General features: G+C 43.7%; 1 protein-coding gene across 4 annotated transcripts; it reads left to right on the top strand.

Annotated features, from left to right (window-relative positions):
* The first annotated feature begins 121 nt into the window (after positions 1 to 121).
* On the top strand, positions 122 to 27006 carry DNAAF6 (dynein axonemal assembly factor 6). 4 transcript variants are annotated; one of them, XM_075007821.1, is made up of 7 exons: positions 122 to 244; positions 4719 to 4850; positions 8014 to 8083; positions 9618 to 9723; positions 21949 to 22045; positions 23718 to 23803; positions 26070 to 27006. In XM_075007821.1, the coding sequence occupies exons 2-7, from the start codon at positions 4752 to 4754 to the stop codon at positions 26197 to 26199; spliced, it is 588 nt and encodes a 195-aa protein (XP_074863922.1). In that variant the 5' UTR covers positions 122 to 244; positions 4719 to 4751; the 3' UTR covers positions 26200 to 27006. The 4 variants fall into 4 exon arrangements, with proteins under 4 accessions (XP_074863922.1, XP_074863924.1, XP_074863925.1 ...); XM_075007823.1 differs by having other exon boundaries at positions 143 to 244; positions 4704 to 4850; XM_075007824.1 differs by lacking the exon at positions 122 to 244 and adding an exon at positions 470 to 774 and having other exon boundaries at positions 4704 to 4850.
* Positions 27007 to 27277: the final 271 nt, after the last annotated feature.

The following is a 27277-nucleotide window of genomic DNA, read 5'->3' as shown; positions in this document are numbered from 1 at the left end:
CGTAAGGAGGTGGCTCAGCCTCCGCCAATCTCCCGCAGCGTTAAAGGGGAGAGCCCTGTTACTGGCTCAATTCGCTGCCATTCCCCCAAGAGCTCGCGGGGTTGGCTGAGGCTTCGACATCCCGCCCTGCGCTAGCCGCGGTGCGAAGTGGGGCTGGAGTGGAGCGACTCACCGTTACCATGGTAACGACAGACGCTGCGCGGCCGTCGGTTCCCGGGGGGCCGCCGCAGCTGGAGCCCGCCAGGTACCGGGCCCGAGGAGTCGGGGCGTGGGACTGGGCCGGGGAGCGCGGGGACTGGAGGGCCAGGAGGTCCCCCCGGGCGAGGGGCCGGGGCCGCACACGGCAGAGCTGGGGAGTAGCAGGGGAAGGGCCCCGGGCGAAGGCGGGGCACCCGGCTGGGGTGGGGCGAGGCCACCGGGGTGCCGAGTAGTGCAACGGGCGTTGGCCGCCTCAGAGCCCTGGGCCCCTGCTGCCGCCTCTGCGGCCCGGGGCTACCAGGGCGCCTGGGCTCAGTCGCTGCGCAAGACCCTGAGAGCTTGTGCCCATTGCTACCGCCGCTCCTATAACGCAGGCTCCTGCCCCCCTCGTCTTGTGCGGATCCCCTTCCCCCAGGGTGGCACTTCTCCCTCCCCCACGCCTCTGGGGCATAACGTGGCCCCCCAGCAGGAGCAGCACCGACGTCCATAATCTTTGACCTGTGCCAAGCTGCTCTGATGCCAGTGGCTGTAGCAAAGCTGGAGCCACGTAGCTTAACCAGTTGACACTTGATAACGGTAAGTGGGGGGAGAAGGGTCTGTAAGGCGGGGGTAGGAGCAAGGTGGGGTGAGGAAGCTGAGCAGGAGGGAAGGGGCTGAGGGTGGGGAGCTTGTGGGAGTACACTCAGGGGTTCTGGTCAGGGGAGTAGGGTGCAGGAGTGGGCTGAAGGCAATGCAGGAGATGGTGCAGGAGCTGGGGCGTTAGGTATGGAGTCTGGACAGATGAGGGGAGGCTATCAAGGTACCTACCTGGCCCAAGTTGGGCGGGGTGCATGTGGCTCCACGTAGCTCAGTGTACTTCAGCGAACTGTCTTCTGCAGCTCCCACCTGCCACTGGGAGCAATAGGAGGGTGGTTCACTGCAGCCTGCAGGAACTGCTTCCTCCCCCGACCCTGCAATGCCCACCTGCCATAGGTTCCCCCCACCTGAGATAGCTATCTAAAGTTAGTTTTCTATCCAGTAAGTTATTGTATGATGCTACATATTACTGTGGGCAGGTCATAGCCTATACCCAGAACACTAAAATACATTTAACACTAAAATGGTACTGACCATAATTTAATCTTAATTGATGATTCAGAAGGCACTTCAGAATCTTGCAAGTGTCTCAGGGTCATCATTATCTACATCATGAATAGTAACAGAGAGTAAGCCGTGCTAGTCTATACACTATCAAAACAAAAAGCAGTCAAGTAGCACTTTAAAGATTAGCAAAATAGTTTATTAGGTGAGCTTTTGTGGGACAGACCCACTTCCTCAGACCATATCCAGAACAGAAATATCTATGAGGAGGGTGTTGCAAGTGCTTTGGAGGATAGGAGTGACATTGAAAATGATCCAGACAAACTGTAGAAATGGTCAGAAGTAAATAGCATAAAATTAGCTAGCCAAAAGCTCAAAAAGTAATAACAAAATGTTTTTTAAAAACATTATAAGCAGGAAGCCTGCTAAAAACACAGTGGGTCCCCTAGACGATACACATACGAAAGGAGCAAGCAAGGATGATAAAGCCATTGCGGAGAGACTAAATGATTTCTTTGCTTCAGTCTTCACAGCTGAGGATGTTGGGGAGGTTTCCAAACCTGCACCATTTTTTGTGGGAAATGAAACTGAGGAACTGTCCCGGATTGAAGTGTCATTAGAGGAGGTTTTGGAACAAATAGATAAACTTAATGTTAACAAATCGCCGGGACCAGATGGCATTCATTCAAGGCTTCTGAAGTAACTCAAATGGGAAATTGCAGCGCTGTTAGCACTAATTTGTAACCTGTCCTTTGGATCAGCTTCCGTACCTAATGACTGGAAGATAGCTAATGTGACACCAATATTTAAAAAGAGCTCTAGAGGTGACCCTGACAATTGCAGACCGATAAGTTTAACGTCAGTTCCGGGCAAATTAATTGAAACAGTAGTAAAGAATAAAATTGTCAGGCATGTAGAAGAACATAATTTGATGGGCAAAAGTCAACATGGTTTCTGTAGAGGGAAATCATGTCTTACTAATCTGTTAGAGTTCTTTGAAGGGGTTAACAAACATGCAGACAGGGGAAATCCAGTGGATATAGTATACTTAGATTTCCAGAAAGCCTTTGCCAAGGTACCTCATCAAAGGCTCTTATGTAAATTAAGTTGTCATGGGATAAGAGGGAAGGTCCTTTCATGGAATGAGAACTGGTTAAAAGACAGGAAACAAAGGGTAGGCATAAATGGTAAATTTTCCGAATGGAGAGGGGTAACTATTGGTGTCCCCCAAAGGTCAGTCCTAGGACCAATCCTGTTCAATGTATTCATAAATGATCTGGAGAAGGGGGTGAGCAGTGAGGTGGCAAAGTTTGCAGATGACACTAAACTGTTCAAGATAGTCAAGATATATATAAATCTATGGTACGTTCTCATCTTGAAGTCTGTGTACAGATTTGGTCTCCTCACCTGAAAAAGGATATCCTGGCACTGGAAAAGGTTCAGAAAAGGGCAACTAGAATGATTAGGGGCTTGGAACAGGTCCTGTGTGAGGAGAGGCTAAAAAGATTGGGACTTTTCAGTTTAGAAAAGAGGAGGCTGAGGGAGGACATGATAGAGGTATATAAAATTATGACAGGTGGGGAGAGGGTGAATAAGGAGAAGTTATTTACTTGTGCCTCTAATACAAGAACTGGAGGACACCAAATGAAATTAATAGGTAGCAGGTTTAAAACTAATAAAAAAAAGTTCTTCTTCACTCAGCGCATAGTTAAGATGCGAAACTCCTGGGTAGAGGAGGCTATGAAGGCTAGGACTGTAACAGAATTTAAGAAAGAGCTAGATAAATTCATGGAAGTTAGGTCCATAAAAGGCTATTAGCCAAGGGTAGGAATTGTGTCCTTGGCCTCTGACTGGCAGGAGACAAATCTCTTGATCATTGTCTTCATTGTCCCCTCTCTGGGGCATGTGGCACTGGCCACTGTCAGCAGACAGGCTGCTGGGCTGGATGGACCTTTGGTCTGACCCACTATGACTGTTGTTATGTTCTTAATTCAGTAAAGAGAAATGCAAATTACTCCATTTACGAAGGAACAATCAGTGGCACGTGTATAAAATGGGAAATGACTGCCTAAGAAGTTGTACTGCAAAAAGGAATCTGGGGATCAGAGTGGACTGAAAGCTAAATATGACCCAACATTGTAACATTGCTGGGGGGGTGGAAAAAAACCAAATATCATTCTGGGATGTATTAACAGGACTGTTGCAAGCAATGCATGAGAAGTAATTCTGCTGTACTGTGCAATGAGTTGGTAACAACTGAAGTATTGTGTCCAGAACTAGGCACCACATTTCGGGAAGGATGTAGACAAATTGGAGAAAGTCCAGAATAGAGCAACAAAAATTAATAAAGCTCTAGAAAACATGAGCTATGAAACAAGATTGAAAAAAATCGGTCTGTTTAGTCTGGAAAAGAAAAGATTGAGAGAGGACATGATAACCATTTTCCAGTACATAAAAGGTTGTTTCAAGAAGAAGGAAGAAAAATTGTTCTTAACCACTAAAGCTAGGACAAGAAGCAAAGGGTTTAAATTACAACAAGGGAGGTTTAACTTGGACTTTGGGGAAAACTTTCCAACTGTCTGGGTGCTTGAGCACTGGAATAACCTTCCTAGGGAGGTTGTGGAACCTCTGTCATTGGAAATTCTTAAGATCAGGCTATACAGACACCAAGACTGGTCTTGATAATGCTCAATCGTGCCATGTGTTGAAGGACTGGACTAGATGACCTCTTGAAGTCCCTTCCAGTTCTAATTCCATGAGAGTGGGGTGAATCTGTTATGACCCTATGACACATTCCAGAAGCTATTTTTTCTTAAATAAATCTGTAATGTCAGCTTCCTTACTGGTCTGCCGCTTATTTTTGCATAAAAGTAGAGTGAAGAATGTGCAGTTGCATAACCTCCTGGGCAGCATGCTAGTCCTGATTACTAGATTGAAGATCTGTATTGAGAGCTGTCAGAAATGAGATTTCTGGCAGGTGTAAGAAACCATACACTATACTATACTATTCTGGTAGAGTGCAAGATAACACAGCTGTTACTGCACTTCCTTAGGGAACAAGGGTTTTGTACAGATACCCACATTAACGATTAAGAGGTGCTCAGACTGTTTTCTTTTACCCCATTGGTCTGTCTGTATCCATCTGCTGTTTCTTGTCTTGTAAACTCTTTGGCGGAGAGACTTTGTTCTGTGCTTTTACAGCATGTATCACAATGTGATTTTGGCACACCGCTTGGGTTCCACCTTGGTGCCACAACAGTAATTAATAATAATAATAAGAGAATAAGGGCTAGAAAAGCACCGTGCAGAGATTTCTCGGTATCTTGGTTCATAAATAGTGGGTTTGGTGTGCATGCTTCTGCTGCAAATTTATCACACCTAGAAAACAAAGTGCTTTTGTATTGTTTGTTTAACAAAAAAAATAGTTGTTCTTTCTTCAGCTGTTTGTTTCCATGAACAAGTGAGCAGTAGCTATGGATATAGACAGCATTTCTTCATTTTCTTCTCTGCAAGCTCTTGCTAAACTGCTTGCTGACCCTCAGGAAGAGGACAATGATGACAATGACTTTGGGGTAAGTACCTTCCTCAATACAGTCACACAAGGCCAAATGCGGGTCTGGTAGAAAATGGTGCAACTGCCATGGAAGTCAAAAGTCCAGGTGCCTGATTCTCCTCTCTTACATAGGTTATACACTGATGTTACTCCATTGACCTCATTGGAGTGATATTTATCTTCAAGCAGTGTAGTAAAAAAAGAATCAAAGCCCAGAAGCATTTCCAAATGTTAGATGGATTGAAACGGGAGAAAAAATACTGGAGAGTGGAGCTCTACAAAAGGGAAAAGAAGTAGTAGGAGGGCGCATGGCCTGAGAACAGGAGACACATGGACTGCTTTAATCAAAAGAAAATGAACACATGTATCTAAAATAACCTCAAATGCAGACTTAGCTTTCCCTCTTCCCGCTGTCTGCCATAGATGAAGACATTTACTCTGACCTAGAGACAAATGTCTTTATTGTAACAGGTACAAAGGTGCAGTGCAACAACAGAGTAAAGCCAGTGGTAATTGGGAGGAGATGAAGTATGCTAATTTGTGCATCCCTGAAACATTTTAGAGATCATTCAAGTACAATAGGTAATGTTGGAGTGGGTAGAATTGGGAGAGGTGAGTAATCACTGCAAGCTGAATCATCTGGAGCAATGATTAAAGAGACACCTATCTTTCCATTCTTTTATGTCAAATCATCTTAGGCTATGTGATGGTTGTGGCATATGGAAAATGTACTCCATGCCCACACTGTGCTATTGTCATTGTATTTTCTGAGAGCATTTATGTGTCTGAGCCAGTTTTGGTCACAGTAGGCTAGGATGCCTGAGAATCACAACCTACAACGCCTCAAGGAATCTTCATAATGCTCTGAAAAAACTGGTAGTATCTTGTACATGTTCTGTTATGATAGGAATAAAAATGAGAAATATCTTAGGCCTCCATGACCGCACTATTATTAATAGAGATCCCACTATCAGAGCCAACTGACTGGCCTTCAAACCTTTTTATGTAGTGTCTGCATTTGGGGTTGGATGCATACTTCTCAAAATCTACCTTCCATCCTCCCCAGACTGTTCCTCTGTTCTAGATCTACCTTTGACAGCTATTTTTATTCTTTAACATCTCGTCAGGAGAGAAATCTCAATCATTAGTTCATCTCTTATTAATAAAACAAATAATACCTCTGTGCTTTCATTGGAAAATTGCCCACTGGGATGCCCATGAAGTCTGTGTCATTCTTGTATGAAGTATGTTTATAGCCATGTAGTAAGGTTGGTCCTATGATATTCTAGAAACAAGAGGCGAGGTAACGTCTTTTATTGGACCACTTGTCAATCTTCTTGGTAATTTGGAATCTTTGTTTAGATTCACTTTAATGCTCTCCATGGGTGAGGCACATTTATCAAACCAAGATAGCTTTATAAACATAGAAATGTTGCACACTGTCTGCCTGTTAGCATTGTAGTGGTTCATAATTTAAAATAAATGTCATTGCTATGCATCACTGCTTGTGTTAAAGAGATTCTAAGTGCTATGATGGGATTGCATGTCGTATACAAAATTGGTACATGCCACTGTCATGGCACGCAAAGTGTGGCACTGCTGTCAGATGCCCTAGAGAAAAGATCCCTTAGGTGCTAGCACATGTGGAGATAAGACTGTACTTCTGGCATCCTTGTTTAAATGCAGCACATCAACGCTGCTGTCTCAAGGGTGAGAATGAAGAGGGAGGTGTTACTTAATGGTTTGAGCACAAGACTGTGACACAAGACGTTTCAGTAATACCATTGACTTGTAAGACCCTTGGCCAACTAATTTGACTTTTCTGTGCCTCACTTTCTTCATCTTGAAAATGGGGATGATAATGCTCACAAGGAACTTGGACAATGTACAGTAAACTCTAGATTTTTATGGACCCCAGTTTAGTGGACTTTGGGGAACAACGGAGATCCACCAGCCCCACCCCCGTTGCTCTTGAAGTCTGCTTAATCAGGCCCCATATAAACCTAAAGCTCCCCTTTACCCTCCCACCCAAAAAAGTAAGGGACTTATTGGTCCACCATGGCTGAACCCTCCACAGAGGCCTCGACTGCCACAGGAGCCACAATGTGTTCCTCACACCTGGGGTGGGGCACATACGCAGGCAGATGCAACTCTCAGACGCACCCTATCCCTGATGGAAGGACCGCGTGGTGGCTCCAGCAGTGGCACCAGCTCTTCCAGCCACGCACAGCAGGAAAGCTTCAGCTGCAAGCCAGCGAGGACCCAGCGCTGGTGGGAAAGCTCCAGCCACAAGCAGCAGGGTCTCCCCAGCCACATGGAAGCAGAGTCCCAGCTGTGGCAGTGTTCCCCCAGCTGCATGGCAGTGGGGTTGGCATCTCCAGCCAGGGTGGCGGGGTTGCCATCTCCAGGTCCAGTGGCTCCTCCGAAGGTGGTAGCTCCTTTGGGAGTCCTGGGCATGTGGGGGATGGGGGGAGACTGAGGCTGGGGAAACCTGCTGGGGGGAAGGTAGTAAACCCTCAATTTAATGGACTTTCAGCTTTAATGGACACCCCTCCCCCCATTAGTCCATTAAATCGAGGATTTTCTGTAATTAATGTTTGTAAAACATTCTGATAAATCATCATCGTCAACAACTGTGGGTGTCTGTGAGACATGATGATAACAAAAGATTCGAAAAGAAGAATATTGGCATTCAAAAGGAGTTGTTATAGAAAGATTCTGAGAATAGGATGGATGCAGAAGGTCACCAATGAGGAATTCTATAGGAAGATACTGCCGAAAGAGAACCTGCTGCAGAAGGTTAAAAAACGGAAGCTACAACTATTTGGACATATTTGCAGAATGAACAACAAACGAAAAATCAAGACCCTGGTGTTCGGCATAATGGATGGCTCGAATAGGAGAGGCAGACCCCACGGAGAATGGATAGATGATGTAGTAGATTGGTGCGGAGCTAGTCTACAGAAACTAAGCCACTCTGCACAGGACAGGGAAAGATGGAAGGAAATAGTGAGAGAGGCATCAGACCCCAAGGGGCACTGAGCGCATGGTTATTGTTGATGATGATGATGAACAGCACTCTGTAAATACAAGTTATTAGTGTTGTTAATTGTTTTATTATTATTGAGGTGAGCTATGGAAACATTCATTTCAACTGTATTTGGCTTTTTTTTTCTTTTTAGTCACATTCTTCTTCTGTTAGCACTGTGGGCCCTGGGAATATCGGCCCAGCAAAGGAAGCAGAGCCCACAGGTAAGTTGTGTTGTAACAGAATGGCGTCAGCAAACACAGTAATCCACCGTTACACCAACACAATAAAATAGCTGTAACAGCAGCTGCCTCTGACACAACTGAAAGTGGTCTCCTTTCGCTGCACTCAGAGGAAAATAATCATATTTTACATATACATTATGTAAAACTCTTTATCCCAAAGGCTTGAAATACTTTACAAGCTGTCCATATGGTGCCACTGAAACACTGCCATGTATGAAATGGAGCATGGAGCCACAGAAGGTAGCACACTGCACTGTTAAAAGATAAGGAGAAATTTTGGCCAAAGACACCAGCTAGGGCAATCTTTAATCTTGCAAAAGGTGCTGTGGAATAATTAATGCTCAAAAAAGCAGACAAGTGTTGGGGTTTCAGATTTCATCTTCACAGAATAAACTGAATGGAACTCAGTTTGTCCATCCAGTAAGGGGGAGAAGCTTCTACCCTACCATGAAACCATAGTCTCTTCCCTCACTCCCACAACGTCACACAAACCCATTGAAATAAAAACTTAAAAGAAGAACTAAGCTTTATTCTCTGCCCTGAAGATCCACATTCAAGGTACTCCTCGTGGACCCTGCTGCCTCCAGTCCTCAGCTGGGAAAAAATGTAAATTCCACTAAAATTGCTGGCATTTCCACTGGCCGCATGTAAAGAGTGAGTTAGGCTCTCTCAGCAAGAACTTAAACCCTTTAGGGTCTTGTGCACTAGTGTCAACACATTCAGGTGGATCCAGAACAAAGAAAGTCAGTGCAATCTTTGCAGAATGAGTGTAATATCCATCCAGCAATTAACATTCACAGACAGTTGGGCAACTGCATTTTTTGCATAGTCTTCAAGAGTGGCCCAACAGCAGTGAGTCATTCCAGAAGTCACAGTGACACAGACAATTGTAGGGAGCACTGTGTCTAAAAGAAACAGTTGCAAATACAACAAAGATGCTTTTCACCACTATTTCTCTTTAGGAATCCAGAAACAATTGGTGCGTCCAAAGAATCCCAGCCTGTACACCCTGCCAGATGAAGGGAGGACAACTCCCTTCAATAATTGGGGTTGACATAATTCCTGCCATATTCCCTGCATATTCTCTCCAATATACGTGATCACCTTGATTTATAGAAAGGACTCTTTACTAAAGAGAGGATGAAGGGGACCCCTTTACAAATCATCTCTGGTCTCTTAAAATGCTATTTAGGGAATGCTTAGGTTCCCTTAATCCCTCTTGATTTCGCCCATCCCAGTATGAGGAGTGTTTGATGTTTTGTGACTTAGAGCAGAATGTTCCTGGGCTTGTTCCATGCATAAAGTGGGTAAAGGAGAGTAAAGTTCATGAAAATAAAAACTCTGCTCCTTTTCTAATTTCCTTGTATTGTGGCCAGGTAAATCCTGGAGAGACTCTGATCCTAGAAGTACTTTATATCAAACACCACACTGTGGTTAAAGACAGCAACACTAGAAAGATAGACCTATCCTAGAAGCTGACAGTATAAATTCTCTTTTTTATCCCTTCTCCCAGTTACCCATCAGGTGAAGTCTGGAAATAGTAAAGATATTTGGAATACAGATGAGGTGCCAGAAGGGTCAGAGTTTGATGATATCTGGGATCCAAGGGAACAACCAGAGTAAGTGTAACGAAGCTAATGTGTGCACTGTTTTTGTGGTAGCTGAAATCCAAGCATGTTCTATATAGCATGTGTACTGGATTTACAGCAAAATACACACCACTGAGAAGCTTGTGTCATGGAAGGGCAGCAAGAGTGTACACCAGAGATATATCTTCACTGCAATACAAGCCTGGGGTTAGTCAGACTTGAGTCAGCTGATCTTGTTAGAGAAGCTTAGGCTTTAAGCATCTACCTTATATTTTAACCCAGTCGTTGTCAATCGGGGCGCCTCTTGACAGACCTTGAGCAGATTTCAGAGGGCCCGTTAAGCAGAGCTGGTGTGAGACTTGTTGGGGCCTAGAGCCTAAAGCTAACGTCCTACTACATGGGGCTGAAGTCTGGGCACTGAGCCCCACTCTTAGAGCTGAAGCCTGAGCAACATAACTTTGTGGGTGCCCCTGTAGTGTTAGGCCGCAGACAGTTGCCCTGCTTGTTACCTCTAGTGGTGGCTCTGGCTTTTATATGCAGAAAACCAGTTGTTGTGGCAGGGATTCTCCATGAGGGTGTTTTTGCAGTTTTGTTTCCTGGGGAAGAAGAAGGGGGGCTCAGAAAGAAAAAGGAAAACTCCATTTAAACCCTCTGTTAAGGCTTTTCTAAGTGGTGCTTTAACCCTAAGATTTGCCATCAGCATTGGCATGCACAGATTCAAGGCAAAGTAACTGTATCCAGAGTCCCTAATGCCTCCAACTTCCCCAGTCTAGCCCTGTGGTGCACTGTGAGAAGACTTTACTGCCCACCCTGAACATTACCAGGAAGCAGTTTGCTGTGCAAAAGGCTTGGTAGGCACTCTGTTACAAGCCTAGGAGGCTCTCTGATAGTGTGCTTGCAGATTGATGACGAGAACAGAAAGGGTTAACGCTAACTTGAGCTGCTGCTGTTTGCAAAATGCGGGTGGCTTCCATTTTCAATATTATTTATTGTAGATTGTTGTGATAGGCCTAGGAAAGTGTCCCATGGTACTGAGAGATACTGACTCCCAGGACCTGAGTCAAGCAGGGCCGTGGCTACACTGCAAAGCAATCGGGTTCGGACCTTGGGTTCCAGCTTAACTTGGACCCACATTTGGACCCTTCAGTAGGGTTACCATATAAAGAAGAGGACACCCAAGAGAGAGAGTAGTAACAGAGAATAAGCCGTGCTAGTGTAGACACTATCAAAACAAAAAGCAGTCAAGTAGCACTTTAAAGACTAGCAAAATAGTTTATTAGGTGAGCTTTCGTGGGACAGACCCACTTCTCTATCAGTATCTACCAACTCACCTTGTATTAATGTGATATAGTACATTAATACTGGGTGAGTTGGTAGATACTGATACAGATACACTCCCTCTCCAAGATGTCCTCTTTTTCAAAAAGTCAAAGATGGTAACCCTACCTTCATCCCTGCAGGTTTCTGGGCCTGGGGTCTGAGCACTAGGTTAACACAGTTGCAGTGTAGATGCAAAGAGGTGAGGCTTAGGGTCAGGCTCAAGCCCAGGCTTACACTGCAGTGTGGACATACCCTGATGGACTTTGCTGCCAAAGCACCAGCAATTAATAAGTGACTTTAATCTCTTCTGTGGAAGAGAACTTCTAATCTCATTACAAACATCCAAAGTCTGTTTCTCCTGTTATGAGATTACTCAAGTGTTGTCAGTTTGCTTGTGCAAAGCAGGATTAGGAGAGAAAGAAGGCCAGTGCCAGAACTTATCTGCCAAGTTTGAATACATTACTGAATTTATCTGATGCTTTGGAGACAGTAAGTGAGAATTCCAGTCTTTTGTTAATGACGTATTATAAGTTGGAGGGGGGTTGGATTTACCTTTATATTTTAGGGAAATAAGTGCTTCAGAGGCAAATACCTACCATTGGAGGAGTATTTTACAGGCAGCATTACTCTTCTAATGGATGGTGTTGAGTCAGAGATAGATTGTAAGAGCATAGCTTAAAAATAGTAATAGATTTCTTCCTTACCCACCTCAAATAAAGCATTCTTAAGTGGATGCTGTCACATAAGTTAGGCTGTGAAGTGCCCTGGAAAATTCCGTGGGTCCAAAGGGTCAGGTAGTCCAAAAAGCAGCCTTTATATGCAGTGGTGACTGATAACGCAATGTAAAGGTCATGGTGGTATGCAGCAGTGTTCAAGGTACGTACTCAGGAGAAAAAAGAGTTTGGGGTTCTAGTGCTACTTTTGGTATCGTGTTTTATTATACTATGTAATAGTAGATGGAGACTGTTACAAGAAAAGGTGCACATGAAAAAAACCTGGTCTGGCTATGGTCTGAAGAAGTGGGTCTGTCCCACGAAAGCTCACCTACTAAACTATTTTGCTAGTCTTTAAAGTGCTACTTGACTGCTTTTTGTTATGAAGAAAACCTGTGATTTTGTGCTTTTTATGTACATTGAAATCTTAAGAAAATTACCCTAATATATGGCTAGCATTAAGGCCAATTTATACATTGCTGGCTCTGACATTTGAGATTCTCAAAAGAGCGCTTACAGAAATTCTTATGCCTTCTGTCATTTTGCTTCTTTGGTATGTGCTCACTGCTACCTTAACATCAAGTGCCAGAATTAGTGTTGTGAATAAATATCACCACATCACAACTGCTTACAACTTTATAATTACATCCCAGCCATGTGAGGTTTTGACAGAAAATTTATCCTTCTTTAATTTAATAAAAACAGTTTGGACCAAAGTAACAGTATTTGCAGAATTGTATTTCTTTTCCATACTGAAAAAATGAAAATATACAAACATGTTTTATGTAGAGCTCTGCACATTGTGCCCATTCAGTTTTAAGAACCAGAATCTCTCACATATGAATGATTTCATATAACAATGCAGTTGTTATTGCACATTGCTGGCAAGTACAATTTAGATATCCATTGAAACTTTTTTATATTGTATCGTACAGACAACATTGTAAGCTTTTAGCAAAAATACAAAAACAGTTGATAACTGCACCTTGGTATTGCTGAGCTGGTGTTCTTTACCTGAAAGAAAAGAGTAACACAGAGGGAGCCGTGTTAGTCAATTTTCTAACAAAACAAAACAGCAGTCATTTAGCACTTTAAAGACTAACAAAATGATTTCTTAGGTGAGGAGCTTTCGTGGGACAGACCCACTTCTTCAGATCTGTATAATTTCCAGTCGGGATCAATATATATTTGGGTCCGGACTGGAAATTATATAGCTCTGAAGAAGTGGGTCTGTCTCTCAAAAACTCATCACTTAATAAATCATTTTGTTAGTCTTTAAAGTGCTACATGACTGCCGTTTTGTTCTGAAAGAAAAGAGGTATTTCCTGTCAGTGTTGTTCATTGTTAACTTTCCATTCACGATATATGTTTTTGTGAGAGATGTACCCAAGAAATGACTAAAATTTAAACCATAAATAATACTTTTAAAAAAAATCATTTTTAGCAAATGGAACCTATACTTTCATAGCAGCTACCATACCACTCTTCTGATTTTCTGCACCTGCATGACCATGCTCTTGTGACAACTAACAATTAAGCAATAACAAATGCTTTAAAAAGTAATGACTTTACTTGCCTTGTCACAAGAATCGTAGGTGTCGGTCCTCTCCATTTGCAAAATTCATGTCTGATTTGTTAATAGCTTGTTTTCTTTCAATCTGTATCTCCCATAGTAGTCCTTAGGTAAGTCTTCAGTTGCCACAAGCAAGAAAAGCTTCTCTCAGCTGATGCTGTTGTCACTGGGGTAGTTAAGTAAAGATAGAGTTTTGGTGGATTTGGATAAGTGTCACATACTGCTATTTCACAAAAGAATTGCAATCTTTTTTCAAGCTAGGTAGGCTCCTATTCCTCATTACTCGTGTTAGCATTGCCATCTTTGAACATCTGAGAAATAAATTGGATTTCAGAGTTCAAATCATCTCGATCAATATTGTACCTGGTGAAAATAGCATCTACACTTTCATCTGATGTTTTTCAGAAGAGAGGACATCTGGAAGGCACTTGAAAATGAACAGGTCATCCTCCAAAAACTAGTCTTCTATCTCTTATATAAGTGCATCCAGAGTTCTGTACATTAATCACTCCTGGAATAGTCCTTGGGTTTCTCAAAAGGGAACTTTTCCCCTCCTCCCAACTTTTTGGGAATAACACGTTTGTGAGGCACACAAGGGCCAGTGTAATCCTTCTGGAATAGTTTATTAACATAATTAAAGATCTGACATGTAAAATCATCTCATTTTCTTGAGAACACACACTGTGGATGTAGCCAATACTATTGTTTTCTGATATGTAAAGTCTTTTGACTGAAGAAGTGTGGACGGGCGGTTTTCTTGTCCTAGTACTCTCTGCATTAAAACCAGGTAGTACAGAAAATTGAATAGTTACATATGTTTAAGACATAGAGAAGCTTCACTTCCAACTTTTGAATTCTCAACTGCTATTTTATCAAGAGCTTGAACCAGTACTTCAAAATTTTCCAAAACTGCTTTGATAGCCTGAACTCGACAGCTCCAGCGTGTGTCATTGAATGATTTAAGAGTTGTTGGCCCATCCAGGAAAATTCTTTTCTGGAATAATTTTTTCAAAGACCGCTTGTCTCCTCACTTCCTTCAATTGAAAGTTCATAGAGCCTGGCGAAGTGTGAAACCATTTCAGACAACTACCGCACAAGAAACCATGACTGCTACCACACAGATTGAGCATATGAGCACAGCAGAGAACATAGTAAACTAAAGGATTTTCACTAAGTATCCATGTGGACATACCTTTATAGACTTCTCTCACGCTGGCAACTCCACTATAGCATTGATATCTTAGGGCTAAAATGTCACTTTCCAAGGTTGATAAGGAACTCTTGATCAGCGCAGAAAGTGAAGTATCATCCATCTGTTGCGTTCTGTAGAAGCCAATAAACCACTCTTGTATTTCAAATCCCAGTTTTGTGTAACATATATTGAGAGCCACTTGTTCATGTTTGATAGCTCCATTGTTTCACCTGCAATGATGGAAAGCACTTCTGCTTTATATCTGTTATGATTGCATCTTGCACTTTTGAAGCCAGAATCTCAGTTATGTCATTCTGACATGAGCTGTGTAGCTTGGTAAAGAACTTCTCTTGGCTAACCATAAATCATTCAATCAGTTCTTTGTCTTTATTACACAGTTGCATCAATTCCCCAAAATTATTTTGATTTGTAATCTATTGTCTTATTGTGTCCCCTCAGAGAGATATCCTGGAGATCACAAAATAAAATATGTATTACAGTTTATAAATATGCTCAGTTGTCTTCTACTGCTCTCTTCTTTTGATTATCAACCTGGGATCCAATGCATTTAGCAGTAGCTTTTAGACAGGGTTCACTTCTGGAATGTTCATGGAATCTTGATTTGCTTTTCTCCATGTTTTAAAGAAAGTAATTCAAAAAGCTGGTTCATTCTTTATCCCATCCCCAAATGATCAAACAAAAAGCCTTGTCATCATGAACACTGTATTCAAGCCATTTATTCTTATTATGGAACTCCTTGATGAATATTCTGTTTTCATTCCCATAGTCAGTGGTTGGGAAAATCAGTCAGTGGTTGATACAGGCCTCCTTCAATATATTCTAAATGTGCATCTGGTTCAATGCGCGGGTCTCTTTCATACTAAACATCTCTGTATGAGCAATTGATTTGGTATCCTCCATGTCACTGTAATGCTAACTACTGCCGTAGACAGAATTCTGAGCTCCAGAAGACTCGGGTTCAGTTACTGATGTACTTGGCATTGGGGATTTAACTCTCTTTGCATAGAAACTTCCAAACTTAGTTGTCCTTTTGCTATTGTTCCAAGGTAATAATGAGAACATTTAATAAATTATATCAGTTTTAACATCCTCTTGGCAGTCACTCAGTAATGAGTAGGATGCATTCCTGTCACCCTCCTATTGGAGGGCTGATCAGTCTGATTCTGAAGCTGCAGATCTTATCACAGATGGGGCAGTTTTCAGTGCTCTTTTCTTCTTCTCTCCCTCTCCTCATCTGCACTGCAGCAGGACCTCTCAAATTGCATCATCCCCTCATGGGTTACTGTTCTCACTGGGGCAGTCTTGTGCAAGATTCTCCCAAGTGTCAACACCGATGCTGCACTTTTAAATGTGTGCATTCAGCATGTCCTTATATCACTTCCACTGGCCCCCAATGCTGTTCTGTCCTCCCTCCAACTCAGAAAACAGAATATGTTATGGGAGGCACTGATCAGACATCCGAACCACATGACCAGTCCAACAAAGCTGTTGATCAATGATAATGGCTTCAATGCTGGTCATGCTCGACTCTTCTAGGATGCTAGTGTTCATGCGCCTATCCTCCCAAGAGATATTAAGGATTTTCCTGAGGCAGTGTTGATGATATTGTTCAAGTGCCTTCAAAGGATGCTTGTATGTTGTCCAGGTTTCACATAAGTACAATAGCATTAGAACAACCACTGCACAGTATACAAAGAGCTTTGTCTTGGGATAGATCTTTGAGAGGGTAGTCCATAGGGGGCTACGATTGACTGAGTCGAATGCTTTGGTCAGGTCTGGTCAGGTCAATTAAATTTGTGTAAGGCTTGGTTTTGTTCATGACATTTTTCTTGCAGTTGCCGGACAGTTAAGATCTTGTCCACTGTTCCTTGGAAAGGTCAGAAGTCACACTGACATTCTGTGGGAATTTCTTCTGAGAGTGGCAGGAGTTGGTTTGCAAGGATTCAAACTATGATTTTCCTTGCCGTTGTCAGAAGGGAGATGCCACTGTCGTTTCCCCAATCCAGCTTGTTACCCTTCTTGAAGAGACTGATGATCAGTGTGTCTCTGAAATCTCACGGCATCTGCTCCCTGTCCCAGATCTTGAGAGTCAGGAGGTGGAGTTGTTTGTGGAGCTCTGGTCTGCCTTCTTTGAAGACTTTGCTGGGTATTACATCAAGTCTGGTTGCCTTGTTGCATTTCATCACTTTAATGGCAGCTTGAATCTCCCTCAGGGTAGGAAATGTTGTCAAATCATCAGTAGGTGGTTACTGAGGGAATTGGTCAAGGGATTCTAGAACCACAGTGGAGGGCAGTTCAGTGACTCGTTATAGTGCTCCATACAGCAAGAAGCAACGTCTTCATTGTCTTTTAAGAGTTGGGCATCATCCTTTGATCTCAGGGAATTAATTCTGTGGTTTCTTGGTCCATAAACAGCTTTGGTAGCATTGAAGTAACTTCTTGTAATGTTGATCTCTTTGAGATGCCGGAGTTCTCCTTCCTTCTCAGTGCACCACTGGTTTTTCAGAGTCCTTGTTTTACGCTGGATTTCTGCTTTGACCTTAGCGTGCACTCCTCTCTTTGTTCTGCAGTTGATGTCGCTTTGCCAGGCCCTGAAGTCTTTTCTTTTTGCCTCAGTCAGGTGTTCAATTTCCACATCATTCTCATCAAACTGGTCCTGATGCTTCCTGGACTGATAGCCAGTGTGTTCTGCACAAGCTCCAATGATCGCATTTTTCAATTGACACCAGTGTTCTTCCACATCTTCAGGGTGTACTGTCGGCAGCTTCCTTTGGAGCGCCATCTGGAAGTCACTTTGTATGATAGGGTCCTCCAAGTCTTACACGTTGATCTTTTGTTGGATCTGTTTCCTCTGATTTCTCCATTTGGTGACAGTCCTAATCACCATTGTGGATCGAATAAGGTGGTGGTCAGTTCAGCAGTCCTCAACACTAGTCATTTCACATGTGAGAAAGAGCTCATGCTGATCCCGAGCACAGAGCATGACATAGTCTATGAGGTGCCAGTGCTTTGATCGAAGATGTTGCCATGAGGTCTTAAATTTGATTTTCTGGTGGAAGAGGGCGTTCTTGATGACAAGTTCATGTTCCACACATTTTGTAAGGAGGAACACTCCATTAGAGTTGACGTTGCCAATGCCTTTCCCAATGGTAGTCTGCCAGAGGTCTGCGTCTCTTCCAACCGTGGCATTGAAATCCCCCAAGAGAATCGATGGTCCTTGAATCACTTTTCAGGAACATTAGTAAAAAGCATAATAAAATTCCAAGGCCCAGTGAATACATTCCCAAATATCAAACACGCACTGAAAGAGTCATGTGAGAACAATTTAAATCAAAGACACCAGTTGGTTCTGTTGTTAAGGTGTGAATGTTGAGAAATAATTTCCAATCTCCACACACACAAACACGCTGTGCCTCCCATCAAGCCGGCACCACTTTCTTCCCACTTAAGACTGACTCTAAGGAAAATGGTGCCCTGAGAGAACTTGAATTTGGTGCTCTGGCCCACGTTGCTTCGGTGTCCCTGTAGCCCCCACTACCACCCAGGATTGCCACCCACCACTCAACTCCCCTGGCTGGTTCCAGCTGCTCTCCCAGCCCTGCACCTATACAAGCTCATAGCCTCACCTCTCCCAGATATCCCCCCGCATCACTTGACCCTGCTGCTCCCTCAAGATGCCCACCCAGGCCACATGACTCGCAGCTTCCCCCAAGCCTCTGAGGAGCCAAACACATTTTAATCCTGCATGTCAGAGGCTGAAGGACTATGGAAAAAGTAGTTTAGACAAAAGTTAAAGAAGTTTACAGGTCTCAAGCCATTTCTCAGAAAGGGCCTTTTACCTCCCACAAACAGAATAGTCTTACCGCTGCAGAGGGGAGAAAGGTGTCAGACAGCAAGAGGCATGCAGTTGGATCCCAAAAGCTGCACAGGGGCTTCCAACTGAAACAGCAGGAAATGTGGCAGGACAGGAGTCAGGCATATTAGCAAAATGTGTGTGGGTGTAGGGAGCTGTAATTTACTTCCCACTTCGTGCTTTGTAGCTTAGCCTTACATTTCCCTTTTCTTTTAGTTTTTGATACACTAGTGTGCAGGAACAAACAATAACTAGCTGTACAATATTGAGGATTTCTGGAACAAAGTAAACCATTAGATACTTCTGCAGCAGTACAGAAAAAGATTTAAATCTGCTATGCCAATTTTACCCCCTGCTGTAAGTCACCAGAGTCAGTAGAATTACAACAGATAAATTATGATACCCCAGCTTTCAGAGTGCAGCAATATATTATTCTATTCCATATACCTTTCAATACCTCACTATATAACCACTTTCTAATACTCTCTGTACACAATATGCTGCTGCCACACATTCCAATCTGCCAGCCCTATGTACAATACTAGCAGCTGTACCCAGCGTTGCCCAGCTCTTTAAATGAAATAACTTTTTGAAACTAAATGAAAAATTTACCTGTTTTTTCCAATGATAGTATTTTTCAAAAATTAAAAAAACTGAAGGCTGGAGTGAGGGTTTGGGGTGAGGAGGGTTGGGGGCTGGGTACCTTAGGAGGCTCAAGGCAGGGGTTCGGAGTGCAGAAGTCAAGGAAGGTGGGCGGTGTGGAAGTTGGTGGGGGTCTTGGAACAGGGGGCTGGGAGGTGGGGGTTGGTTAGCGGGGCCACCCATGGTGGTGAGGACAATGCTGCTACTGTGGCAGCTCCTCCTGCGGAGGCCAGGGCTGCACCCCCCATCCAGTGACTCTTCCTGGGAGGGAAAAATCTGGGGCTGCGTGCTTGTTGGGTGGGGTCTGAGGCTCTGTGGGGTGGCCCTGGCCCCCAACTACCCTCCTGGCCTGCAGCCTGTGGGGGAGCTGCACTATGGGGGGCAACTCCCATTCTGCTGTTGTCCCCCAGGCCTGCAGCTTCTCCATTGTACGCCTGTGTAGTCCTGGCCCAGAAGTGTTTCTGCTCACTTATATAATTAGGCATTCAATTGCCCAATCTAAACTCTGGCCTGAGTTTTCCCCCTTTTAAATTAGACTTCAAAAATTAACATTTTTGACAGTGCTTTATTTAGTCCCTACTTATGCACCCACATACATTTGTATACACGTCTTTATTTAAAACTATCAACATGTTTGACCTGTCAGGGTAAGGTAAATTTGTCCAGTGCTGATAAGAACCCAGCTCTCTGGATGCATGCAGTCTCTACTGAAGGAGCTGCAGCTTTTTTTCCAGCCCTGAGCAATTATGTACTGTGTAGCACAGATAAAATGAGAGCATAAATCTTTGTAATAGTTCATCACATTAATGCATGGGAAAAGCCTTGAAATATAAATCTAGAGCTCTTATTAGAAAGATTTTACATTGACTGAGAGACTAGACTTGTGTTACATTCATGCTTGATCACTGGAGATGTAAAAAGGAACTTCTTTCCATGCAACAGCAGAACAGTCTAGAGAAATTGCTCTATTTATTTTGCTCAATTTAATAAGAGTATTACATGTTCTAAATGCAATTGTCAGTTGCGTTTCCCCATTCAGATAGCTAATGTGACACCAGTATTTAAAAAGGGCTCTAGAGGTAACCCTGGCAATTACAGACCGGTAAGTTTAACGTCAGTTCTGGGCAAATTAATTGAAACAGTAGTAATAATAAAATTGTCAGGCACATAGAAGAACATAATTTGATGGGCAAAAGTCAACATGGTTTCTGCAGAGTGAAATCGTGTCTTACTAATCTGTTAGAGTTCTTTGAAGGCGTTAACAAACATGCAAACAGGGGAGACCCAATGCATATAGTATACTTAGATTTCCAGAAAGCCTTTGCCAAGGTACCTCATCAAAGGCTCTTATGTAAATTAAGTTGTCATGGGATAAGAGGGAAGGTCCTTTCATGGAATGAGAACTGGTTAAAAGACAGGAAACAAAGGGTAGGCATAAACGGTAAATTTTCTGAATGGAGAGGGGTAACTACTGGTGTCCCCCAAGGGTCAGTCCTAGGACCAATCCTGTTCAATTTATTCATAAATGATCTGGAGAAGGGAGTAAGCAGTGAGGTGGCAAAGTTTGCAGCTGACACTAAACTGTTCAAAATAGTCAAGACGAAGGCAGACTGTGAAGAACTTCAAAAATATTTAATCAAACTGAGTGACTGGGCAACAAAAAGGCAAATGAAATTTAATGTGGATAAGAGTAAGGTAATGCACATTGGAAAAAATAACCCCAACTATACTTACAATATGATGGGGGCTAATTTAGCTGTAACTAATAAGGAAAGAGATCTTGGAGTTATCGTGGATAGTTCCTTGAAAACATCCACGCAGTGTGCAGAGGCTGTCAAAAAGGGAAATAGGATGTTAGGTATTATTAAAAAAGGGATAGAATATAAGACAAGGAGTATCTTACTGCCCCTACATAAATCTATGGTACACCCACATCTTGAATACTGTGTACAGATTTGGTCTCCTCCTCCTGGCACTGAAACAGATTCAGAAAAGGGCAACTAAATGATTAGGGGCTTGCAACTGGTCCCATATGAGGAGAGGCTAAAAAGATTGGGACTCTTCAGTTTAGAAAAGAGGAGACTGAGGAGGGACACGATAGAGGTATATAAAATTATGACGGGTGTGGAGAGGGTGAATAAGGAGAAGTTATTTACTTGTGCCCATAATACAAAAACTAGAGGACACCAAATGAAATTAATGGGTAGCAGGTTTAAAACTAATAAAAGAAAGTTCTTCTTCACTCAGCGCATAGTTAACCTGCGGAACTCCTTGCCAGAGGAGACTGTGAAGGGTAGGACTATAACAGAATTGAAGAAAGAGCTAGATAAATTCATGGAGGTTAGGTCCATAAAAGGCTATTAGCCACGGGTAGGAATGGTGTCCCTGGCCTCTGATTTTCAGAGGCTGGAGATGGACGGCAGGAGACAAATCGCTTGATCATTGTCTTCGGTCCACCCCTTCTGGGGCACCTGACACTGGCCACTGTCGGCAGACAGGCTACTGGGCTGGGTGGGCCTTTGGTCTGACCCAGTATGGCCGTTTTTATGTTCTTATTCATTAGAAAGCAACAGAAAGATTTTTGCAGCATTCTCATTACACAAACTGATTTGGAGAAAAAAAATCAATATATGTAAAATGGAATATAATTAAAATAAGCAGATAATGGTATGTTATTTTGCAGGTCCAGAAGCCAAATAATGGACAGGAAATTGTTTGCAAGATAAATATTTGACAACAGGTTTTACAAAAATTTCTTCCCAGAGGCTGTTTTGGGGTTTAGGAGATAAATATTACATCTGCATGGTTCAATTTGCAGCCCCATTGTCTTATTCCCTGGCCCTTCAAAGGCTGATTGTGCTGTGGAGGTTTATTCTTCATCATGATCATTCCTGCCAACTATGTGAGACTGTGATCTGATGGCCAGTTCTGTCTCTGCTAGGTATGAGATTTTATTCAAGCAGCAGGTGGGAGCGGAGGACATCTTCCTGGGGATGAGCAGAAAGGACCCTTCCACAGCCTGCTGTGAGGGCATGCTGGTGAGAATTGCCCCACCCCATCTCCAGTCCCTTCTCCTTCCCCTTTTATTGCTGTCACTTTCTTTCCTGTTCACTGTTTCCTTCAGTGGATGGCATGCCTATACAGCAGCTCTATTCCTGTTTTGAGTAGCTTTCAGTGATTCTGCCATTGCCACTAACCAGTACTGGGCTGGGAATGGTCATGTAACTCAAGACCCTCGGGTATTCAGAAAATACACAACCTGCCCGGCTCTAAGAGCCATGTGCAGACCTGGGTTAAGTGGGTGCAGGTGTAACAGGGTGCTATACCCCCTTACCTATGACCCTGTGTGACTGGGTTTTTTTACATTGAAGTGATAGTGCAGCTTATGAATAGACTGTGTCACAGCCAGGGTGTAGGTGGACAGACCTATTGTTCAGAGCCAAAATACACAGTCACAAGAAAAGAGTCAGCTGAGTCAGGGAATAGGGAGGTTGGAGGAAGCAGACAAACTGGAGATCAGGAATCACATGTTAGATGCCAAGAGTCAATTCAAGTTAGGTTGCCAGAGGTGCAGTTCAGCGCCTAGTTGAGACTAGGGATGTAAAATCCTAGTTAACCAATTAAGGTGGGGTGGCTGGGGAGGCCACTGAAGTGGTTGGGCTGGAGCGCCCCTGCCCGCAGCATTCCAGGGACTTGAGCTGCTCTGACACATCTGGAGCTTTCCTCCCTGTGGTGCTGCCATGGGTGGGGGGGAACTCCAGCATGGCCAGAGCAGCCCTGCTCCCCAGTGTGTCACAGGCAGGGATGCTCCAACTGGGACGGAGCAAGCCCAGTCTCCAGAACGCAGCAGGTGAGGGGCGGGGTTGGTGGCTGCTCTGGGTGCACGAGAGCACCACACTCTCTCACTGCCCCTGCGGTGACCCTGCAGGGCTGGAGCAACCTCCTGCTCATGCCACATGGACACTGGTCCAGCTGCTGCTGGTTAACTGGAACCAGTAAGGTTACTGATTAACCCATAACATGCCTAGCTCAGACAGCTTCTGGCTTAAGTGGGCCATTCAGACACTTTGGGATTGTACCAGTTGGTACTCAGGAACTGACCCTCATGCTAAGGCTAGACTTCATGTGGCCCAGGCAAACTGCTTGTAGCAGGCTGCAGTGGGTGGGATGGGGTATGGCTGCTCCCATGAATTCTGTGGGCTTGGGTTTGAGACCTGTGGGTCATGACTCTGGGGAAGTAATGGAATGTTACAGCTTAGTGAAAGCCCTTCAAGTCCCACGTATCTGAGCTTCTCCCGTTATTATATGATCAGTGACCTCCCACATCTGCAACATTCACAAAGGTTGTAACTTCTCTGTGTGTATATTATTCTAGTTTCTGCAAAGTGCTTCAGTCCCTCATCAGTGCAAGGGCTTTAAGGAACTGCAAACTGTCACGCAGGCTTTCAACTCAGGCTTTCTGCATAGGATAGGGGTATCTGCAGAGACATCATGAACCCATTGAAAGAAATGATTTATCCTTCTTCTGGTACAAATCACCTATGCACAACGCTAGCTCTGATCCTTTAGAGTCAAAAGGGTACATAAGGAAGTTGACTATTTCCTGTAGATCAGGTACTGCAGAGCTCATCCCAGCCTCCACTATATCTCTGGACTCCCCCTGACATTGCCTCTCCTACCCTTCTGTCTTACATGGACCTGTCCTTTCAGATTAAAATCAAACTGCCAGATACAAAGTCCTCCAACATTACACTTGACATCCAGGACAAGATTCTTGACCTTCGAACCCCCAAAAAGTAAGTGAAGCAGAATTGTTTTAAGTTTTCTGTCTAATGGAATTTAACAAAGGCTTCAGGGGAATGATGAGCAGCACGCAAAGGTGATGATGCGGATGTGATTGTTTAGTTGCAGAAGAAAAGAACAGATTGATGGAAACCCAGCCATTATTAGTGAGCTGGGTTTGGGGCCCTAACTAACATCTGGAGGGGGCTCTGTGGACACATCTTCACTACGGGCTGGATCCAGAGTGCAGTGATTGATCCAGCAGGGGTTCATTTATCATGTCTACTATAGACACAATAAATTGACCACCATTTGCTCTCATGTCAACTCCAGTACGCCACCCAAGAATTGGATGAGTAAGGGAAGTCGACAAGGGAGTTTCTTCTGTCAGCCTAACACAGTATGGACCCCATGTTCATTGATGGGCATTCATTCATGGACATTGATTTAAGTTATGCTACTAAACCAACTCAAATTGCATAGCTTGGATCAACCTGTCCCAGTAGCGCAGACTACCTTATGATCCTGCTCCAGCAAAGATAGCCTTACAACGGCAAAACCCATGGGCCAAAATTGTAGTGCTCTACAACTGGGCTTATAGTTTTGAGTGCCTACTTGTTTATTTGGCCTCAACACATGCAGACAGATGTCCTTCTGCAAGTGGTTCCAAGAGGTGTGATCTGGATTAAGTTCAGAGAAGAGTTGTCCCTAGTAGGCTAATTATATAGAACCACATAACAGGCCAGCCTTATCCCTCCAAAAATATCTCAAACTCTGCCTAACCTTTTACGTTCAGGGATCAATTGTTTTCTTTCCTATCTTCAACAGCCAGGTTAAGTGTATTGGGTATCCATGATTGTTAGGTTAGACAGCAAACTCTGGCTAGACCTGTACAAACACAGAGAGCTTCAAAGGGCACGTTGTGATAAATACTAAAGAAAAGCTTTGTTTTAAATATTAAAAATACAGGAATTGCCACACTGGAGACTAAAGTCTATGGGGCTTTCTGAGCCCTGACCTGATTCGCTGATGTCAATACAGTTATACTAGGGATTAGTTTGACCTAAAGATGTAGGAATACTGGAAGCCCACATTATATTAATGTGATAACCAAATTTTCCATTCCGAAATACAAACTAGCCTTTGGAAGTGATGCCAGTCAAAAAGCAGGAGAAATGCATATTCAGCCAGTGACCACTGGCTAGGCAAAAACCCCTGGGTGGCAAAATCAGACATTTACATATAACACTGCTGATGTAGGGAAACCTCAGCATGCTATTTCTCTTCTGATCTAGTTTCTTTGGAGAGACATGGATTTGCCATATCTTCTTTGCTTCCAGACAATTCATGTCCTGAATCCAGCAAAAAAGAGATTCTCAATCAATCTAAAGGCTGACTGAGACTGTTTGATCTAGTGTTGACTTCCTAAGCGTAGATGTAATTTTGTGCACTATGAAACAAAATTAGACTTTTCATCTTATATTTTCAAATGCATCCAGTAAATGCTGGGCACAGCTGAGAAGGGAGAACACAAAGGATCTGTCTTGGGGCTGGTTCTATGTCAGGCCACAGTAAACTTGCTTTAGGCTGCTCTGAACTATGCCAGGCCCCAGCAGGCAGGGCATAGGGAATTCTGCAACACCTAGTGCAGGTCAGGAGAGTGTGATACAGAACCAACCTGACGTAGAACCTAATTTAAAGCAACCAGGGGACTGTGTTGTCTCTATGCCAGCCAGGAATTCCTCCATGCTTGGGATAATCTTTGGCTATGCCCAAAGATCTCTTTACATCAATGGGGCAGCCAAAGCCTTTAATCAGGATGCTGCAATTATTCATCCTTCCCTGGGAAGGCAAGTTTGCTTACTGCTCCCTTTGCTACATTTTCTTCAAACACATGTTCAGACTGTATGCATTATTCAGGTTTTCACCACTGTGACAGCTTTGTGGATGTGTCTCATTCTCACTCTGCATCAAAAATGCACCACTGTGCAGCAGCAAGAGCTGTGAGAGGCCCGATAATCCATCACTGGAAATCTTTGTCTGAGTACAAAGCGTAACATGTGTTGAAAGAGAACCAGCTTTGGAATTATTCAAGGGCCCTGTGCAGCAGAGCCCCAGTAGTATAATGAGCCCTACCACCTCACACTCCATTAATGTGGCCCACCGCATTTTGGTTTCTGAATTGCAAACCCTTGCCTAGCACTAGCATTTTGCATTACCCTTTTTAGTGCTTACTTTGTGTTTACGGTTAAAAAAATCCCCTTATGTCCTGTTTTCTAGGAAGCTGCTACTGCATCTCCCCCACCCCGTAGACAGCAAGAACGGCAAAGCTTGTTTCTTCTCAGAAAAGGAGACTCTGGAAGTTACCTTGAGGATGAAAAGGGAGCTTGACTTTATCAACTTTGCCTAAAGGAAAGTAGGGAACTGTTTCAAACAGTGATCTGTATGGCTACCTGATAGTCAGACGATGGCCTTTTCCCATTGAGAATGGTTCCAGATGGATAAATCCTTCCACTGCAGCTCTTGGTTATGCAGTCAGGCAGTGTGATGGACTAAACCATATATCTCTGGGAAGGGAATAGGAGTCAGAGGTGTCTCTGAGTATGTCTAGTATAATCTTTCTAACTCTGAGCAATTCTGTCTGCAAGCTTGGGATCCCAGCCTTACCATATAAATTCAATCTCTGAACTTACTCGGAGCTTGTCATCATGTGTGAGTGTGACCCAGAACACCAGCTGTAGTGGCCAATGAAACAGGATGTGAGATACCTTTTCTGCCTCCTAGATAAAATCCTGCAGAGCTCATGCATGGAGATAATTCCATCTTTAACCTCTCACGGAACTCTAGATTTTGCTGTGCGATGTTCCCAGTAAAGCTTGGTCTTGCCAAGAAGATATCTTGTTACATAGCCCTCGTCATTCCACATCTCAGAAAGGAGATGCCTTTGAGTATGTGTTTTGGGGTAGAAACCAGGGATCTGATCCAAACCTCATTGAAGACAATGGAAACATGCCTATTGACTTCAGTGAGCTTTGGCTTAGGTCTTAGACAGTGGTACATCACTTGGCTCAAAGGGTGGGACTAAGACCAGACCTACAGATTTTGTTTGAATGATTTGTCACTGGGTTGCTGCTGTTAATGTGATGTTTTAGCCTACACTCCATGAATAATTAAAGTGTTACTTCTGGTCTAACTAAAATGCTTGTATTGATACCTTTTGGGGGAGATTGTAGCCTGAGACCAAACCATATAATAGCTGGGGAAAATGGGATAAACAGTAGTGCCGACAGCCACTGTGGACCCTGGGGCAAGATGGAAAGGGTGCCCAGGTCCATGGCCTGGAAGGGGCGACGCCAAGGGCAGAAGGGGTGGGGGCATTCAGCCCTCAGCGCCACCTAGACTGTGGCACTGCCCCTCCCCCAGCTGTGTGCAGCTGCATTTCAAAGGAGCCCGAAGCTCCAGACACCACCACTACCAAAGTAGCCGTA

This window comes from Carettochelys insculpta, chromosome 13 (assembly GCF_033958435.1).
Source record: "Carettochelys insculpta isolate YL-2023 chromosome 13, ASM3395843v1, whole genome shotgun sequence".
In the NCBI taxonomy this organism is placed as follows: domain Eukaryota; kingdom Metazoa; phylum Chordata; order Testudines; family Carettochelyidae; genus Carettochelys; species Carettochelys insculpta.
Note: the sequence above shows the minus strand (reverse complement) of the source record. Positions and strands in the feature narration are given on the sequence as shown.

What these genes read in the sequence shown, in the direction of transcription:
- DNAAF6 (XM_075007821.1), top strand. Translation starts at nt 4,752, where the DNA reads ATGGATATAGACAGCATTTCTTCATTTTCTTCTCTGCAAGCTCTTGCT. An exon ending in AAAGGAAGCAGAGCCCACAG is followed by an intron (nt 8,084 to 9,617) that starts GTAAGTTGTGTT and finishes CCCTTCTCCCAG; the next exon opens with TTACCCATCAGGTGAAGTCT. An exon ending in GACCTTCGAACCCCCAAAAA is followed by an intron (nt 23,804 to 26,069) that starts GTAAGTGAAGCA and finishes CCTGTTTTCTAG; the next exon opens with GAAGCTGCTACTGCATCTCC.